This window comes from Spermophilus citellus, assembly GCF_964194105.1.
Source record: "Spermophilus citellus genome assembly, chromosome: 1".
NCBI lineage: Eukaryota > Metazoa > Chordata > Mammalia > Rodentia > Sciuridae > Spermophilus > Spermophilus citellus.
The window spans coordinates 279378748-279398813 of record NC_138182.1 but is presented as its reverse complement, the minus strand read 5'-3'; the positions used below and the strand labels follow the sequence as shown (position 1 = coordinate 279398813).

General features: G+C 46.0%; 1 protein-coding gene across 2 annotated transcripts in view; it reads right to left on the bottom strand.

Moving 5' to 3' along the window:
* CTNND2 (catenin delta 2) overlaps positions 1–20066 on the bottom strand; it is a gene marked incomplete at its 5' end in the record, with an annotated part of 876397 nt that overhangs the window by 10026 nt on the left and 846305 nt on the right. For both annotated transcript variants that reach the window (XM_081303245.1, XM_081303246.1), the window contains 2 exons: positions 4760–4891; positions 8779–8905. In XM_081303245.1, the coding sequence (XP_081159371.1) occupies positions 4760–4891; positions 8779–8905 (259 nt within the window). The remainder of the gene's footprint in view (positions 1–4759; positions 4892–8778; positions 8906–20066) is intronic.

The window sequence follows — 20066 nt, the reverse complement described above, 5'->3', positions numbered from 1 at the left end:
GGGTCCAAGGGATAATGAAATCCATTGCACGACACCTGCTCTCTCAGAGACCAGGCTGCTGTATGTAGGCCCAGCCCTGTACAGCCTATCCAGGTTCAAGTTCATTGTCACCCGTGATGGTTACCTATAGGCACATGGTAACTGTGCAGTAACCTCCTCTTGGAAAATTCTGCTTTCAACTTCAAAGACAACTCTGCTGTCCTCTCTGGGTGAATGCACATCACTCCTCTCTCCCTGGACACTAAATCCCCTGATGGCCCAGCTTCCTGTCCCCCAGTCTGCTCCTCCCAGCCCCCAGGGAGACCTCTGTTAGGCAGATTGATTATGTCACTCCCTCTGCTTATCCATACCCCAGTGCTCTCCACTCGAGATGCTCTCCTTCCTGGTCCACGAGGTCCGCATGATCTTCCCCAGCTGACCTCCTGCGGCATCTCTCCCTTCTCTAGTAACGCAGCCCTGGCTGCCCGGCCCTCCTGGCTCAGTCCAGTGAGCCCAGCTTGTTCAGCTTCGGGGAGACGGTACTCCATCTTCCTCTAGGAATTACCTCCCCCAGACTCCGGCTGCCTCTTGCTATTTAGGTGTCAGCTGTTGCCCAGGGCAGGTAAGGACCCTCCCACCTGGCGTCCCCCGTCTCACTGCTCCAGTGAGGGAGTCCCTTCATGCCTCTCAACATCTGCAGTGACCCTGCTGGTGACTGTCCCCTGATGACCTCGCACATTGCCTGCCTGTGCCCACCAGCGCAGAAGCCCATGGGATAGAGACAGTAGGTGTTCTCACCATCGTCCACGCCCCCGGAGCCTGGCACAGCGTGTGGCCTCAGTGGACACTCCCAGAGTAAGGGCTCAATCTGCTGAATGGATGAAGGGAGGCACAAACCACGGGACAGCACCGTCAGAGCCCTGATTCCCGACAGAAAACGTCCCTCCAAACTGACACTGAGTTCTTTCTGTTGATTCAACTAAGAGGCCTGGGCAGGGCAGAGGGGAGGACAAAGCCTCTGTACTGGCCGAGCCGCGGCCTCCCTTCCTATTAGACTTGTGGTTTCTGAGTGAAAGCTATCCCTCCTGGAAGTTCTGCTCCACTCTTGGCCCACTCCCTGTTGAGACGGGACTGTGTGGCTGAAAGGCCCTCAGGAAGCAGAGGTCTCCAGGAGCTCTGTCCTGGTATGTCTGAACTGAGTGGACTCACAGGGACATGCGGGGCTAGTTCACAGAGGAAGTGGCCCCAGAGGCTCATCTCCACCACCTGCACCCGTGCAAGGACGTTCAGAGGTAAAATTCTGGATAATGAGAGCCCGAACCTAATCACACATGAACCCCTCACAGGGATTAACTGAAAGGGACTAGGAGGTATGGGGGAGGCTGGAGGAGATGAGTCACCGGGGCAGGCTTTGGGGTTTCTATTTTGTCCCTGGTGAGCAGAGCTGTCTGTCTGTCTGTCTGTCTGTCTCTCTCCTTCCTAAGTGCCATATCCTCAGCTGCTTTCTCAGCCACACCTTCCACCTCGATGTCCTGCCTCATGGTAGGTCCAGAGCCATCAAGTCGGCCAACCACAGACCCAACCTCTGAAACAGGGAGACAAAATAAACTTTTCCTCCTCTGCATCGTTCTTGCCAGGTCTTTGGTCACAGCGAAGCAAAACTGACTTAAACAAACGCCTTTCTTTTTTTTTTTTTTTTTGTATCATCCCCTAAACACCCAGCTTCCGACGGAATCAACCTATGGAAGATGAGAGGCTTTAAAAGGTGGAAGCGAGAACCGGGGAGAATCAGCCCAGACCATCTGATGAAGCGCCATTTGGGACGCTCAGGTGGGAGGGCAGAATCCCCGGATCCACTTCAAAGTCAGGCGAGGAGCTGAGGGACCAGCATCCCTGCCCGAGGTTGCTCCACACCAGAGGTTGCTCTCCAGCAGCCGGGACTGTGAGAAGCAGAGTCTTGCTCGCCTCAGTGAACAGCTGAGCAGGGTCCTGGGCTCCTCAGTGGCAGAGGAACCCAGGATAGAAGATACTTGAAGGGACTTCATCTCAGTGAGAAAATGAACCCAGAAAGGTGGTGGGGGAGTCTGGAACAAAGCCCAGAGGCCTGGCTTTAGCTGACAGCTGGACCAAGGAGCTGCTGACCTTCCCTCCCTCCCCGCACTGAAAATTACATGTCCCTGGCATTTATTCTTTTTTTGTTATTGATTTTTAAATTACAATTTTTTTTTTGGTGTGGTCCTGGGAATTGAACCCAGGGCACTGCACATGCCAGGCAAGTGCTCTACCACGAAGCTACATCCCCAGTACCCTTGGATTTATTCTTGAATGAGAAAAAGAAAATACTACTTTTGGTGTGGAGGTCACACAGAAAAATTCAGATTTCATAGGTAAATACTTGAATTATAGGCATTGGCCAAAGGGCTCCAGAGAAGAGCTTGGCAGCTTCTATTCCTGTCTGGAATACTGGCTCCCACCCGGCTGGGCTGAGGACTTATTCACTCGTCTATATAATAGGATAAACACCACCAGCAGCCTTACTACCAACACCACAGACTGCCTCCCACCAAGACCATCATCTCTACTAATATGTCCACCACCTTCACCTAAACAAGCCTTGCCAACACCATCCCCTCCACCACCCTCATTACCCATCCTCACCTCATCACCAAACCACCTCCCCACTCCCACCACCCTCCCTTCTCAGTGTCTGTTTAGAATTGCATCCTCTGCATCCAGTTTTACGAATGATCTAATATGACCATGTTCTCTCAGTCACCACCACCAGCATTTTTGTGATGCCAACAACTAGATTTTACATCGCGCCTATTGGCTTCCGAGAAGCTTCCCCTGTCTACACACATTCAATAAAGGTCTTGGTGTTATGGGCTTGCTATGTGATTGATCGTGTAGTTTTGAATTGCATTTTTAAGTAAGTTAGAGCAAGCCTTTAAGTAAGTTTGAAGATTTACGTGTGTAAAACTCAATACCAGAGTTGTCCAGACCCTCGCCATTTCCTAGGAAGGCTGAATGTGGGAAACACCAGATTTTATGTTTTATCTTATTAGGCGGTCAGGGCACCATCATATACCATTGGAACTATTCCAGTGTGATCACACCCACCTTCAAAAGCCTTCTGAGTGATTCTACTGGGCCAGAGAGTTAAAAAGCAACACTAAACTTAAATGATAATACTACAATCAATCTCACAATTATTCTTAGAAACATCATCTCAATTTGTTGTCCCAGACTTCTGGCCATGTGGCCACCTGGTGCAATAATCATTGCAAACTGAATGGGTCAGGTGAACTAGGTGCCACTACTAATGCAGACTGGTTGGCACCACTTGGATTCTCCACTGAACATCTCCACTCCAGGGACTCAACATTCAGATTCACAGCTTTCTTTGTTCATGTTCGTTTATGACAGGGGCAACATTTATGGGGAAGAACAGAGAAGGAGAATAATAAGCTATGGCCTTGTAATGATCTTGGTCATCCCACCCAAAGGAAATTTCAGGAGTAAACAGGGTGTATCCCTGGGAGGGTCTGCTCGAGGAGGCAGAACGTGGACCTCCGAGTGGGGATGAAAACATCTGTTTATTATGCTTTTCTTTATGCGGCTGTACAGAGTTAATGTGGAAAAGATAGCCACTGGGGTAAATACATTTGCTATTAGGAAAATTCATCTTAGCTGTCCTGGGTTTAGAGAACATTTTAATAAATCATTCAATTTGTCTATTCTGCTTCCCTGCAGGTCTGCATGTAAATAATATCAGAGAAATGTGCCCTATGCTTTCAAGATTTCTCTGATAACAGGGTCTCAGTGTCTGTTTAGAATTGCATCCTCTGCATCCAGTTTTATGAATGATCTAATATAACCATGCTCTCTGAAAGCCCTGTTGCTCACGACTGATTTTCAGAGGGACCCATCTCCATGTCTGTGTGGAAAAGAAGCATGTAGGTCCCCTGTTAGAGTCTCTCAGCTCTGAAAGTTAGGTTCTGCTTTTAAAGTATAAACCCCTCTCTAATAATATTCTTTATCCTGCTTCTTAAAGGAGGACCAGTGGAAAGGAGATTTATGGAAACCCTGGAGAAGGCTGAGTCATACTCCATTGTGTAGATATACCACAGTTTCTTTACCCATCATCTGTTGAAGGACACCCAGGTTGGTTCCACAGCTTAGCTACTGTGAGTTGAGCTGCTATAAACATTGATGTGGCTGTGTCAGTGTCGTATACTGATTTTAAGCCCTTTGGGTATATCCAGGAGTGGGCTCTAATGAAGCTTCCTGGCAATCCGCCATGGAATGGGGCAGGCCTCACAGGAGTTCTGGGGGATTCTCTGAAGTCAATCCTCTCCCCTGCCCTCTGTTCCATGCTCCTTCCCTCCCCTCCTTTCCTAACAGGCAAGTAGAGCCATAGAGCAGCCAGCATCTTGGAATCTCTCTCACCAGGGTTGTGCCCACAAAGAAGAAGCAGATGTTGACTCTCCCTTCTAATTGGAGGGGACATGATAAGCTGGGAAGCTGAGAAGGAGACAGTGAGAGTAAAAGTGGGTAGAGGACATTTTCTCTTAGTGCTTCCCAGCTCTAAGATGCGCAGTTTTTATATCTTTGGTTGATCTCCTCAGTTCCCATTTCTGGGAATCACGGCCATCAAGATCTCCAGTGACCCAACAGCCACTTCGTCTTCCTGAGTGGCAAAGCCTGGCGTGTGGCCGAGGTCCAGCCCCTCCCTGCCCCTCAGTCACCTGCTCTGAGGAGGAGGTCCGAGGGCACCCACCTGTCATGGTGTCTTTCCTGGAAGTGTGCTCTCCTTGAGCTCCGTGGTAGGTGGCGTTGCTGCTGGTGGACTCGTAGTCCGTCTTCCTTTCCTTGAGGCTGATCATTTCCCGAGGTGAGGCTGGGGCACTTGCTAGATGAAGAAATGAGAAGGGTGGTCTTTTTGCATCTCATTCCAAACCATGTCTGCCTTTTCAAGAGCAGTTAAGGCCACAAAGACACGGCTCCACCTGGGCCCAATATCTCTGCGTGGCCTCTTGAGAGTTTTTGGTGATTTTTGCTCTTGAACTTATCACTTTGCCTCACTCTGTGACAACTGGTGAGAGGTGTGGCTTAGAGGCAGGTGTTTAAAAATTACTTCTGGGACCATCTTCCCTGGTAGAGACAGGATCTGCCTGAGGTGTACATGGCAGTTTTAAGAATGAAGACCAGTCTTGCTTTCTTTCTCTTTCCCCTCCTTCCCTCTCTCCATTTCTCCTCCCCTCCCCCTTTTTTGCTTTAGCATCCTTAACCCCAAAATTCAAAAATCTGAAATGCTCCAAAATCAAACACTTTTTCAGTGTTGACATTATACCAAAGGTGAAATGTTCCATACCTGATCTCAAGTGATAGGTTGCAGTCAAAACAGATGATTATTCAAAATATTACATAAAATTACCTTCAGGCTATATGTGTAAAGTATATATAAAACATAAATAAGTTTCATGTTTGGACTGGAGTCCTATCTCCAAGATATACCATATCTATCTATCTATCTATCTATCTATCTATCTATCTATCTATCTGTCTGTCTTGGGGCCAGGGCCAGAGTATTTCATATTTCTGGGTATATACCACTGTGTGTGTGTGTGTGTGTGTGTATCCAGAAATATGAAATACTCTGGTCCCAAGCATTTTGAACAAAACATATTCAACCTGTACTGATAATGAAGAATCCATGTTTAAAAACAACGCAGTTTGATTTAAAGGTTGAGTTGTCAACATCATCAGAAACTGCTCTCAAGGAAGGCAGAAGAAACGACCGTCCACGTGGGATGATTTGTGGGGCTGAAATCACTAAGCCCACCAAGCTTCTCTCCAGGTGGCCCAGGGCCAGGGCTGAGAGAGCTTCTGTTCCTGATAGGGTATCCCTGCTGCAGCTCCTTGGATGATCATCATGTCAGTCCCTCACACATCTAACCCTCCAGCCACTCATTTCCTGTTGGACCCGGGGAGTGAGCCGCTACCAAAAGCAGAGCAAAAGTTGAACTTGGAGGCGAAGAAGTGAATCCAAAAGGTCTATTTTTTGTGGGAGCTGGAATGGTTGGTAGCAACCCAGTAGCCCAGCTGGTGCAGAGAGGAGGAGGGAAGGAGCAGCAGCAGGGTGTTCTGTTGGGGACAGTCCTGCCCCCCCCCCCCGTGGGCCATCCGTGTTGCATGCAGGTCTTCTGTACCCTGATGCAGTGCCCCACCATCTTCCTTAACCCAAACACCTGAGAATTTAGTATTCCACCACCTGATCCTGGGCCTGGCCTGTTTGAGTTTTCAGTGAAGGTGCCTCAGAATCCATGCCTGGGGATGGTTAAGGGTAGGACTCCCTGGGAACTCTGATGGCAGGCACCAAGTCTTCTTTGCCAGCGGCCAAGCCCCTTCTCAGCAAACCTGTTTACCTTTCTGCACGTTGTTCACATGTGCAGGGTCCCTCAGCCCCAGCGCAGGGGCTGCTTGCCCCCAATGCACCTCTCTTTTCACTGATTCACTGAATCCTGTTGGTCAGACTATTTATCTTCTGTGTACAAATCCCTGCTGAGCCCCTGAGAGGTGGAGCTGTGAGCCACCGAGCTTCCTGATCCTGGGAGCTCTCAGCCAGAGAGGAAGTGGGTGCTTAACACCAGAACCAGAGGCACAAGTACTTTAGAGAAGTCACAGCCGAAGGGAAAGGAAGAGTTCCCTCCCTGAAAAATCCCTTGACCTTCTCAAAAACTGATGAAAGCAAAATCAAGGTCATCTCTGCTCATCCTGGGATACCTGGGGGCAAGTGACACTGGTCTGTGAGGAGATAGACATGGTGGCTCCCTCATGGAGGGAACATGAGGTTAAGAGAATAATTTCATAAAATGGGCCCACTGAGCTGACCCCCACCTGATCACAAGAATCGGGGTTTGAAGGGGGTCTTCCTGCTGCCTTGGTTTCCCAGAAGGCCACAGCTCTGTAACAGGTGGCTGCATCGTATTTAATACTTGGGGTTCTGAAGCTAAAGGGGGGACCTCTGCAAGAACAATGAAGTCCCGGAGGGCCCCTAGATCAGCTGGGCTTTGTCCATTTCCTGCTGTTTCAGAACGTCAGCTGCTCTGCTCGACTCACCTCCCTCACCCTCTGCTGGAGCCTCACTCACCTCCGTCACCCTCTGCCTCCTTCTCTCTCTTCTGCTCACCCTGTCTTTTTCCAGAAAAGTTCCTTTTCTCTCTTTCCTGCTTTGCTTCTGGGTCTTCCTACGCAGCGGCTCCCCTTTGAGGAGCCGCTGCCATGCAATCACGGAGGGATAATTTTTCGAAGCTTCTTAACCAAAGCTTTTAAAATTAGAGTCTAATACTGCACAGATGGTGGTGTTTATTAAACCACGTCAAGTGTGTAATTATCTCCTGAGACCTCAGACGTAGTGGTGCTTTGAGTCTCCAGTAAATCAGGATTAAGCTCGGGGAAAAATCAAATCATGCAAACAAGTGTTCATTAGGTGTCTCCATGTGCCTGGCCTAGGAAATACCACGGCACTGGTGGATGGCTGAGTCCCCAGCCCTGCCTGCTCCTGAGGGGGGCTGATGAACTGTTACGCCACTTTATCTTCCTTACTTCTACCTGAACTTTCCTTATGTTTCCCAGGCTCCATGCTCCTTATCCTTTTAAACCTGCCAGAATTGTAGGGAAAGAAGACAAAGAGGCCGCCTCTGCACTGTGAGTTTAGGTGGAAGTTTCCCCAGTCACAGGGCTTCCTGATCCTCATGGGAGGCTGGACCTAGAAGCTTTCACGGGTTGGAGAGGGTGCCTTGTGTTGGTCTAAAGCTCCCCTCTGGTTTCTGATTTTCCATCATTCTGACGGGCCAGTGTAAGGATTTGCAATTGTCCTCGGATTTGCAATTGTCCTCGGGGTGGAGAGGCCACTTTGGTGGGCAGCGTTTTTTGCCAATGTCTCCAGAATATCCTTTCAGAAATATGATCACCTCATCAGGGGGAGGGCTGGGGAGGGTAAGGAAACGGAGTCATGTGCGGAAGCCAGGAGAGCTGGGTTGGTGAGGGCATAGAATTGTTGTCCGTCCTTCATTCTCCAAACAAAACCAAAATGCAGAAATGAAAAGTTTCAAAAACTTTTGAACTTTGGGTAAAAGAACAATAAACTCATGCTGCTTATATTATTAAACAAGGTGTTCGTATTTCACCTTGTATATTTCCATCTAATCTTTGGCATTCCTTCAAACAACTGAAAAGTGGTATAACATAAAATACTTTCACAAATAAATGTATGAATTAAGCTCAAAATTTAAGCAAGAGGAATGTGACAAAATTAGAAAGTTAAATGGAATGACTTACAAGTTAAAATTTGGTGTAAGAATTTATCAATGATTTGTAGGTAATAATAAAAAGCCAACTGGACACAGAATAGCTATGAGACCCTCAAGATACATGCCATGCCAAAGAAAGAAACAGTACATCCCGTGTCCTCTACTCTGTTATCCCAATTACGATAAAGAAAATGCAACTCAGACTAAGTTTCAAAAACTGCCATGGAAAATCCTGATGTGCACAGTCTTGACAGTCTTCCTTACACTTGTTCCTCTCTGAAGGCAGGTTCCTAACAGGCATTTGTGCATGTGAACATGTTAGAGAATTTGTTCTGAATATGTGTTTACATAACACAAAGGCATTTCATATTCCCAGTCAAAGTTGGGGCAGTTCCCCTCCGGGTGCATCTCAGCTGAGGGACTGGGGTGAGAGCCTTTGCTCAGGGGAAACCAAGGCCTGGGACGGCCCTGGGCAGCCTCTTACCTGAGCGGTTGTTGGGAGACACACGCACAGGGGAGATGGAGGGTGTGCGGGAGGAGGAGTAGGGCCTTTGCCGATCCCTCTCAATGGTTGAAGATGAGGCTACAAAGTGATATTGTGACCATCCATCCTGCAAAAGACAGCGTGCTCCTATTAAACGGGAAGGCAGAGTGACCCTTCACCTCCTGACATTTGAAAGTTCTAAGCATTTGAATTTGCAAAACATTTCTACAGCATGTCAAAAGAGATTACAGAGCTCCTGGCCATCATCAAGGTTAACAGAGGGAATGTGAATGAAGACACACCCCTTCTCCTCCAGGCAGCCTGGCTGGGAGCCCCTGCTTTCCTTCCCAGATGTGGAATAAATGGTCTCTTTGCAAATTTGCTTTGGTTAGAGGTTTTTATTAAATGCAAATATGATGCTCAGAATGTCAGATGACCCTGAAAATGTCTATCATTTGTTTACCTGTCTCTGGCCATGCCTGCCTCCTCTCCCACTGTCTCCAAATCTTCCCAAAGTGATTACTCTTGTTCTCAGGACCGATTTGTGAGCAATCAGGATGCTGGGTTGGCGTCCTCCCTTCCCACTTACCTTCCTTACCCTGTTTCCAACCCTCTTCTCCGCCACCGCCACCGATACCCAACCCCGCCTGTCTTAGCAGCTGCTGCTAAGTATCCACACTAGACTGAGGTGTTCCCTGGTGCCCCAGAAGTTACATTTTAAAATTTGGAGCATATTCCAAATGCATCCTACCAATCCTCCATTAGCCTTTTAATACCCAGTTCATATATGAAAAGCATGCATATGATTTTAAAAAATGTATTGAAATACATTTTGGATCATTTGGGGAACTTAGAAAACATAAAGAAGAAAGAACAGCTGGTGATTCCATCTTCCCCACCCCAGAGAGCTCTTGTTAACGGGTCCCAGTATTTCCTTCCAGTCTTTCTTCTTAAAACTCAACTATATATCTACAAAGTAAAGTGTCCAATAGCATTAATGTTGTAATAAAGAAGAGCAGGACTCTATCCTGCTCCCAATTCTTGCTTCACAGAGACAACTGTTTCCAACTCTTTCAGCTTTTCATTTTGGATAATATTTAGACTTTTAAGGGAATTCAAAGCTTTTTAGAGAATCATTGAAAATATCAATAGATGAAAATTAATAAAAAACACAATTCATACTCGTTTTGCTATTGTGTCTCTTCATTTATCTAATGTTATTCTATTTTGTTATTCTTGTTTATTTGAATGGTGGGATGAAGTTCAGGTTAGAGGTATATTATTTTAAAAGATACTGCTGGGTACTTATGATGGTGCAAGATCCTCTTATCGATCCCAAGAGCTGGATGTTATTATTCTCCCCAGTTTACAGAGGAGGAACTTGAAACTTGAGCCTTACAAAGTCAAGACAGCTCCCAAAGTAAAAATGTAAGCAAGTTAAACATTAATATTAAAATGTGATGCACTTTCAAGTACTCGCAAGGGAAGGAGGGCGAAGAGAGAGAGTGTGGTGGGTTGTGCTGGTGTGGCTATTGAGTGGCCTATGGTCAAGGAAGCATTTTGGAGAATGACAAGGAGTCAGACACGGAGGACAGAGGTGGGGCCTCCAAGTCCCAGGATGAACAGAGGTGAAGGTGCTGGTGGGAACTGGTGTGACCCACGTGAGAACAAACGAAAGGTTCCTGTGACTGAGCAGAGTGAGCAAGGGGACCAGGACAGCAAGAAGCCTTCTGTGCTGAGGACAGTTTACAGAGAACAGAATAGAGGCTGCAATTTCACCAAGAGAGAGGGAGAGGCCACACTGACTCAGATGGGGTGCGCCTGGGGAGAAAGGGAAGATTTGCTTCTGTGCTGGAGGGTTTTCCAATGAGTGTGGGACAGAGAAATCAAGTCTTACCCCGATGCTTCTGGTGTGAACCAGAATGGCAGGAGCCACTGACTAAGGGAGAACAGGGAGAGGAGTAGGAGGGGAACCAGGAGCACCTTGGCACAGGTTGGGTCAGAGATGGAACAGAGACTAGAGAATCAAGCCGAATCTGTGAACCCAGAGCAATGTTAGAGAAGAAATTCTGGAGTTGAGCATGTAGATATTATTCAGAGCAAGAGAATGGGTGGAACCATATATCTGAATGGAAACACAGGAAAGCCGAAGACAGAAGCCGGGTGGGCCCTGGGGCACTCCAGAATTTAGAGGGTGCAAGGAGTCAGGGGTGTTTCTCAGGGCACTGAGCAGGAACAGGGTGGGCTGGGGGGAAAACAAAGTGGTGTAATGTCAGCAAGACTAGGAGAGCAGATGCAAAAGGAGAAGAAGAAGGCCAATCAACGGAGAAGGACCAAGCATGTCCACTGGTCCTGGAGAGATGGAAGCCGTCATGATAGGAACAAAAGTACTTGATTCTGCCAGACTGTGTCTCACTCAAGAAGGCTCAAAAGATAATGAAGAACTAATGAAGGAGAGACAGGGAATCCAGGCAGCCTGTGGCACAATTCTACCATAAAAGGACAGCAGAGGAATGGGGCTTGAAGAGAGAGGGATCAAGAGGTGTTTTAATAGATCCCTGGGAAGATTTTGCAGCATTTTGTATGCTGATAGAATGACTCAACATCAAGGAGGGAAAAACTGGTGACGTAGGGGAGAAAGGAGAAGATCACAGGAGGAAATAGGCTGATGGGATTCAGTGAGCAAAGGGGTCACTGGCTATGGGAACAGGAGGGAGGCCAGACAGGCTCTCCAGCCAAGATGCAGCAAGGAGATGGCGAGATGCGGAGACGGAGGACGAGCACGTTCTCTCCTCAGGGAAAATGAAAAGTGAGGTCGTCTGCTGAAGGTAAGGATGGGTTGGAGTTTGGAGGATGGAAGAGGAGAGAGGAAGAGAAAGGAGAAGGGAGAAGAAGGGTGTGGAACAGTTTGTGAGGTGAGGGGGGAGGAAGTTGGCTACGGCCAGGCGCTGGGCGGCCAGGGTGGGCAGAGGGATTGCGGGGACACTACTTGAGGAGTGCAGCAATGAATAGAGAATGAGGCGACCTGTCAGCGTGGGCCTCTGCTCTTCCCCAGCCACATCCTGCTGCTCTGGGGCAGGTGGGCAAAGTTGGATGGAGGTTTTCAGTCATGCAACTTGGAGAGGCACAAGGACAAGAAAAAGTCATGGAACTAAGCCGGGTAGAGAGGAAAATAAAGATGGGAGGGAGGGGATGGAGAGTGGAGATTAGCTAGTGGACTGGAGATCCCACAAGGATCAGAGTCTGTGGGAGTGGGGGTGCCTCCCAGATGCTGGGAGTTCTTAAAAGAGGAGAGAAGGCCAAGTTCTCAAAGGAGCAATGAGGAGAAGGAGGGCACTTACCCCACCTCCGGGGCCAGTGACATGGGGTGAGGGAGTCGAAGAAAGAGGAAACAGCTACTTCCTGAGAGGGTGGGCGAAGTCCCCAGGGTCTCCAAGGGTCAGAGCAAGAAGAGGAAGAAAGAGCAGCCAGGTAATGGACATAGAGGGGCTGCTACCAGCACACCAGGGGTTAAAGATGAAGGTGTAGGACAAAGACAGGCTGTGGAGGCAGCTGAAGGTTGATGGATGATCCAGAAGGCTCAGGAAATTGGCAGCAGTTGAATTAATGAATGAAGGGTGAAAGGTGTAAACGTGTCCTCAGGGAATGGTGGGATCATGTCATGGTAAGGGGTAGGGACTGTGGTAGGAGGAGAGAATGTGTCCACTGGAATCCTATGGGTTTTTCTTAGATCCTCTGGAGGGTGGCATCCATGACAGGAAGGGACAGGTTTACCGAAAACATGTGCAGGGTGAAAAATATTTTGAAAGTGTATGTACCCATTACTCACATTTGAGAATGATTTCTAAAAATTGTTTAGATAAGATAATCTTTCATTTTGAAGGGAATGCTTGTTTGACAGCAAAAAAAAAAAAAAAAATCCTAAAAATGACCCAATGAAGGCAGCTCGTTTTATGTTGGTCTCATTTGCAATTTAGAAGGTACACCTTGGGGTTCTAAGTCATGGCTTAGGACATGGCTTCAGTCAAGTCTGAAGCAGTTTAAATTTCATGGGGTTAGGGTACACTGCTCCCCTCTAAGTTCTTCCATTTCAGGAAAATGGCCGTATAAAACTGCTTATGAAGAAACCTCAAGGACACACACACACACACACACACACACACACACACACACATACACACATACACAGCTTTCAAATCCTTCATAATGTCCAATCCTGAAAATGCTCATGCATGACAGAGATGTGACCTGGCAGGTAACTTGTCTCTGGATGATGGAATTAGCAGACACCTGGGGGTGGTGAGAGAGGAGGTGGTAAGAGGCAGGGAGGAGAATGCCAGTCTGAGCCAGACCCCTCGCACATAGCCATGCAAGTGGGCACAGAAACTCCTAGTGGAGGTGGGGAGAGGGGAGCTTAAGGAGCAGGGCTGTGGAAACCCAGTCAAGGATGCTGATTTGGCAATTTCCTGAGCCACAGCAGGGGAGCCCCAGGAGGAGCAGGAAGAAGAGGGGCTCCGCTCCCTTTTCCCTCTTGGTTCAAGATGCCGTAGAAGTTTCAATGGCTAAACTGTCGGACTTCAACTTTGCTGCATTCAATCATGCCTAGAAGGGACTTTAAAATTCAGGTTCTGAATGTACCTATTTCCAAATGTCCCAGAAGCCAGCATTACCACTGGATGCTAGACCAGGATACAGCTGGCCTAGGATACAGATTAGTCAGTGCTCATTGCAAAGAGTTATGATAAAGAATCAGTTACTGTGAGATGAATTTCATGGCTCTCCACTCCTTTTATTGTATGAAATTTTGCATCAGTCAATTAAAAAACAATGTTTGGCTTTCTAAATAAGAAAGGAAATGAAGAGATAGTTTCTTTGGGAAAGTTGTTGTTAAGTTAACCTTCTTTCCGTCCCACTAGCCACTTACATATTTGTGATCAGCTAGCTACCAATCATTTCCTTCCCACTCTCCTTCAGAAAGGCTTGAAGTGGTTTATGTAAACACGTGCCACTTGGACAGGTATCTTCGATCATTGTTTGCCTCCTTAATCACTATTTTCTTGTTAAAATTTTAACTCACTGTCAGCAGGAGAACTTCTTGGAGCTCTAGTACCTTGGGTGCTTGGCCCTAGACCCCCCCCCCCCCCCCCCCCCGCACCATCTCTCTGGCTTGCAGGGGTTAGATAAGAAAGCTCAAAGAAGAAAACCAGAGAATTCAGAATAGGCACAGTAACCAGGGAAGGGCTGTTAATCCTCAATATTGACGATAAGGAACTTTTCCAACATCTGTGGCTCAGCAGAATGACCCAGAAGTTGTGCCCTCCAGCTCAAGACCCAGCTAAGCTGTCAAAAATGTGATATGATATCTGCGCCTCAAATTGGTTTTTATTTTTAACACATTAAACTTAAAACTGGAGGCTGTTAAATGGTTCCAAGTAGACAGAGATGGAAATCTAAAGAGGAGTTCAAAGTCATTGAACTTTTAAATTGCCACCAGGAATCATCTGATTTTCTTTATCGTACCCTTTTACTGTCCTTCCACCAGTTTTAGCTTCTGTGTCAAAGTTTCTGACATGTTTCTTTATGAAATTTATTATTCCCCAAAGCTGGGGTCTACGCCACTGGCATTTTCAAGGGTGCGGAGTGTCCGAATGTCAAGTTCATGCACACTCCACAGCCTCAAAACCACTGGGTCTTCACGGTGGGTCTAGGCGGCCGCCACTCTATTAGGTTTCACAGAACTTGAGTTTTAGGTTCCTGAACTTATAATATTATATTTATTGAGTACCCAGTAAACATCTCAAGCAGAATGTTATTACTGGAGAGATTTCTTCCACTTACAGAGTGTGGACGAAGGGTCTAAGCGGCTTTCAGACTGTTGAGGATAACACATTAGGCCACAGCTTCTTACTCTGGAAACTGTGACATTCAATTCAACTGTGCAAGGGATGAGCTAGAGCAGTCTGTCAAGGCTCAAAACTATTATCAGGAATATGCTTCCCCTACTCAGGGTGTTACCCTAGGGGTCCCTGTAGCTGGAGAGGTGGGATTAGACATCTACAAGGGGTATATACATCTACAATGTATATACCCCTTCCTCTCAATATATACACTGTAAACAGAGCTTCAGGATTTTTTTTTTTTTCTCTCTTCCATAAATTAAGGGCAACAAGATTCATGAGCTTGGGGAATTTGAAAAAGAGTAATGCCTATGCCGTAGCCCTGGAGATTCTTCTGTTTAAGTTGTTCTGGGCAGGGCCTGGGCATCATTCTTGGTGAAAGTTCCTGCCTCTTCAGAGTTGGTACTAGCAAATCCCTGTGATCAAACACTACTGGCTTGGAGGTTTTGCACAGGTGGAGGAGATTACTAGTTGGAATGCACACAAGTTTTTAAAACACTAAATCCTAGGAAGCCCAGCCCCTAATCCATGTGGAATGTCTCAAGGATGACTTCTACAAAGTCAAAAATAGGTCACAACCTCAGGGTGCCACACACACACTGAGCCCCAGTCACACCCGATTGCACAGTATTCGCTGACTGTGTGATTCAATTTCACATGTCTACACTGTTCAGCAGGCAGCCCTGAGACTGAGCACAGCGCCTTCCCCTTTTGTATCTGTTGACTCTTACCGAGTCAGTTGTGTGCCAGGTAAACAGGAGATAGGCAGCAGATGTCCATCAAATCACGACTGCTCTGAGACTTGGGATGCCTCTGAGACTTGGGGGGGAACGTACAAGTCACGTGACTATGGTTTTTTTTCCCTACGATTAACAAAATGCTTTCATATCACCGGAAAGTCTCTTGCCATCCTGTCTCCCCAGCTGTGGGGCAGGAAGGGTGAGTACCCTCTTTATGAAGCCTTAGTGCCAAGTATAATACCTGGAACACAGAGGTGCCTAATAAATGCTAGCTGGATTTAATATGATGGCATTTATCATTGTGAAAGGAAATGCTAAGCAATTTTGTAGGTTTTACAGATAGCCTGTACTGTTCTTCAGGTCTATTATTCTATATGGAATAAATATGACAGTCTTATGATATTTTCTTTTCTTTTTTTTTTTTTTAAAGAGAGAGTGAGAGAGGAGAGAGAGAGAGAGAGAGAGAGAATTTTTAATATTTATTTTTTAGTTCTCGGCGGACACAACATCTTTGTTGGTATGTGGTGCTGAGGATCGAACCTGGGCCGCACGCATGCCAGGCGAGCGCGCTACCGCTTGAGCCACATCCCCAGCCCCATGATATTTTCTTAATTTTAGATTAGAGTAACCTCATCAGATGAATCCTCTTCTGTGTTGGAATATCTGTCTTTTATGCCATACGTGCAGCTGGGCTCAAGGCAGTGTTAGTTTAGGCTAAATAGTAAAAAAAAAAAAAAAAAAAAAAAAAAAAAAAAAAAAAAAAAAAACGGGGCCGCAGCCTGCCTGCTCCATTTTAAGTGGTAATCTCTCTCAGCTGCCCATATTTCAGTGTGAGGCAAATGAACTTGCCTCCTCCTTACCGGATCTTGAAAATAATTTTGAAGCATCATTATATCTGCACATCTGGCCCCAGACTGGTGCTGATTCCAAACACATCTCTCAGGGCACGCATCTCAGCTCCTCCATCTCCATTGCTTCTTGCATCCTGAAGCTCAGAAAACACCAGTTCCTGCCCACAGCCTCACAGACAGTTCTCCATCCTCAAACCCCTTAGGAACACCAGGAGAAAAGGATGAGAAGGGAGAGCATATCACATTTCCTGTTAGATATGCTCCAGTTTCTTTCAGGACTGGGTACAGCCACCCACATGTACCAGAATGTGCCCACTAACCTGAAGGGGCTGCTTCCTGAATGTGTCACATTAACATTACTGGGAGGGAAAAAGGATGACAGTCACATTTCCTGTCAACAACATCATCTTGTTGATAGAGCATGTCACCAAGAGGGGTGGGGTGGGGAGAATGTAGGGGAGACTGGATGAGAAGCACCTATGTGGGATTGGGTACAGAATCCCACTTGGCCCCAGGGAGCAGAGAACATCCTGTTACCGCCAGGTGGGCAGATAAGTGCACTGGCACCCTGCTGAGTCAGAGAAAGGATGGAGAAGGAACAGATGGAAGAGAGGAAGAGGCCCCAGGGAAAGAAGTTGGCTCCATCCACACAACAAAGAGTTTACAAAGAAGAGCAAATATCTCAAGGGCTGCTAGAATAAAGGTTTGGAGGATTTGGCAATCAGGCAGAAAGAAAAGGGATTTATACCAAATCCTCACTAATGAGATGGAAAGTGGCAGGAAAGGGGTTTTGAGTTACCGATTTGGTGCCCTCTGACTTCACCTTCTGGAAGAAGACACTCTTTAGAGACCCCCTTGGGCTGGGGTGAAAGGTGGCCTGGTGGACAATCAAGGAAGTTAATGTTGATGATATCCCTGACAATTCTGTTCTCAGAGTGGGTTCTGGCTATTGGACTTCAATACTTAGAAGTCAGATTTAGCCAATCTTTCCTTGTCATCAGGAACATCTCTGACTCAGACACAAGTTTCTGTAAAAAATGAAACTTGACCGTGGACAATAGTTTTTTATTTCTACTGGGGACATGAGTTGGACTCTGGCTCAGACACTAGGACACCCATGGCTGGTGTGCGGTCACTGGCCTTTTCCTCCCTGGTTTGTAAACAGCTCTGGAACTTCCTCAATCTGGTAAGATTTATTTGGCCTCAAAACAAGGATTTCTCAGTGGGCATACAGAAACTATTTGATGCTGAAGTAACGAATACAAGTTTTTCCCCTTAGCTGTCCTTGAAGGCTCTACAGCCCATAAAGCTTGTCAATTCTAATTTTCTTTGAGTGACTTGAGATACAAAGAAAAGTATGGTGAAAGTCCTTTGGGCTTTTAGCAACCCAAGACCATCTACTAGTCCGCCTCGATGCTTATTCTCGTCACTTACACTCACAAACAAGATTTCTTCTTCGGGGACCTGTTTCTCAAATGAAAGTTAAAACATAAATCGTTGCTACCCCCCTGCAAGAGGCAACCAGCTAAGACATTAGTCTCACATTCGAAAAACTTGATTTTTCAAAATTGTGCCCGTTGCCAGTCATTTTTAAGTGTACAAACCTATTAATGTAATCACATTAAGCAGAGAAAGAAAATATTCCAAATTAGTGGTAGTTATACATTGTCCTTATTTCAATAAAAGGTTATTAAATAGAAAAAAATGGAAGCAGAATACTCCCATGCATAGTCCCGGTAATTGAAGACCCAGGCAATTTTGCATATCAGTGAAACCTTCAGCTTCTCTTGGCTGTAATAAAACAAGCTTCCATCTATTTTTAAGGTAAACTGTTTGTTAAAGATTCATGTAAGCTAATTCCATCAACAATTCCGAAACCCATTAAAGTTAAATATTTAAACTAAATTTTAAGGGCCAAAAGGGAGTATTTGCAGTTTAATGCAGGAATAAATACCACCTGACATGCTAGTGGCTTTCATTAGCTAGTTTCAGCTCTGCCGCTTCTAATGAAATTTAATTAAATTGATTTGGATACTTAAAGGTACAGTATATATGAGGATCTTCTGTAGTGACATCTCTTCAAAAAGACTCTGTAAATTCATTTTATGAATTCAATTTAATTCAGTTGGCCTAATCTTAAAGAACCCACTTCACCAAGAAGATTTGACAGGTTGGAAAGAAATGGATACAATTTAGTTGAAGAAAGTAATATCATTGTTAACTGCCCCCAAATTAATCATTTACACCAATAGGATGGGGGAGGGGAGAGCTTGGGAGGTTGAAACAAGACCAAATTAGTCCTTTTGACTTCCCTGCTGTCACTTTTGAGGCTTTGACCCAAAGATGTGACATGGATGGTCTTTGGCTCTGTCTTCTGTGTTCCAATCAATACTGCAAAGTTGAACTTGGGATGCAACTGAACAAAGTCCTGCCTTCAGGTTCACAAATCCAAACGTCTGGCTTTTAGCGCTTCAGTCACTTTGACATTGGAAGTAGTTGGGTATTTTTCATATATGCTCATGAGGGGTCGATGAAGACCTGGGTCCCAAATCTGAGGTCTCTGCAGAATGCCCCACAGTGGACAGGGAAGGAGTCATTGAATGCACCCCTGCTGTGCCTAAGCTCCCAGGTAGCTACAATGGAGGTTTATTCAATCAGCACTCAGAACCACCTAACAGTTGGCTTCTGATGAAATTTAATTAAATTGAGGTGTGAATAGAGAAAGAGACAGGCATAGATCCTGAGGAGAAATGGGGAAGGAATGAGTGTCTAAAAATGGCCATAGCAATAGCCTCTTGCAAAAACAACCCATGAAAGAAAAGTCTACCCTTGGTAACAACCATGCCATGAATGGCATAAAAATACATTTCTATTTTAGAATAGAGCCTGGTAAAAATAAAAAGTAAAACAATCAAGAAATAATGATTGAAAAGGATTGTCTTTATGAAATTGGGGAAAGGCAATATGGATGTGTTCACTTTGGGAAACTAGAAGAGAGTCAAAGGCATAGTAGGTACTCAACAGATATGTGTTGAATGAGTGTAGAAGTGGTCATTGGCTACTAGGACAGGGAGGATGACTAAGAGGAATCATGTGATATTGCACAAGGAGATTAAGAAAAGGGAGGTACTATAGTTTAGAATGGCATAGAGGAAACCCAGTTGATGCATTTCATTATTTGATGCTATGTATGTCATGGTAAATCTGTCATCTGGTTAAATCAGGCAATTAGCCTAAGTGACTCTCAGAGGATGTGTGAGAACTGTGGGTTCATCAGGGTTTACCACCAGGCACTCGGCCAACCTGCCAAGGGCACCGTGTGCTAAGACGGGGAGAGTAGAAGCAAAGAAAAATCCAACATGTTTCCACATCCTATGACCTCGCTTCTTCCTCTGACATTACTGATGCTCTTTGCATTGTGCAAGACTATTTTTTAATAATCTGGAAACTTACAGGCCTTCTTCTTTGCCCACTGCACTGGCCTCCTGCATAGGACTAACGAGTCATAGAAATGGCTGGTTTTCAAAGTTGAAGTCAGCTGGTAACTCCTGTAGAGCCCTTTGCAATGAGAGGTAAGCATAGTGGGATCTTCCAAAAATGTGCTTTGATAAAAACTGGGCACTGAGAGTCAAGGAGTTTGGTGTTGTTATGTACAGAACATGCACATTATGGGCATAAACATGTCAGTAACCTTTTAAAAAAAATCTCCACCTTGTAATAGAAACACTCAGCTTTTGGTTAGGCCTCCAGGTACAGAGATCTGCCACATGATTTAGAGCTGGTGGCATGTCTCCAAAAGA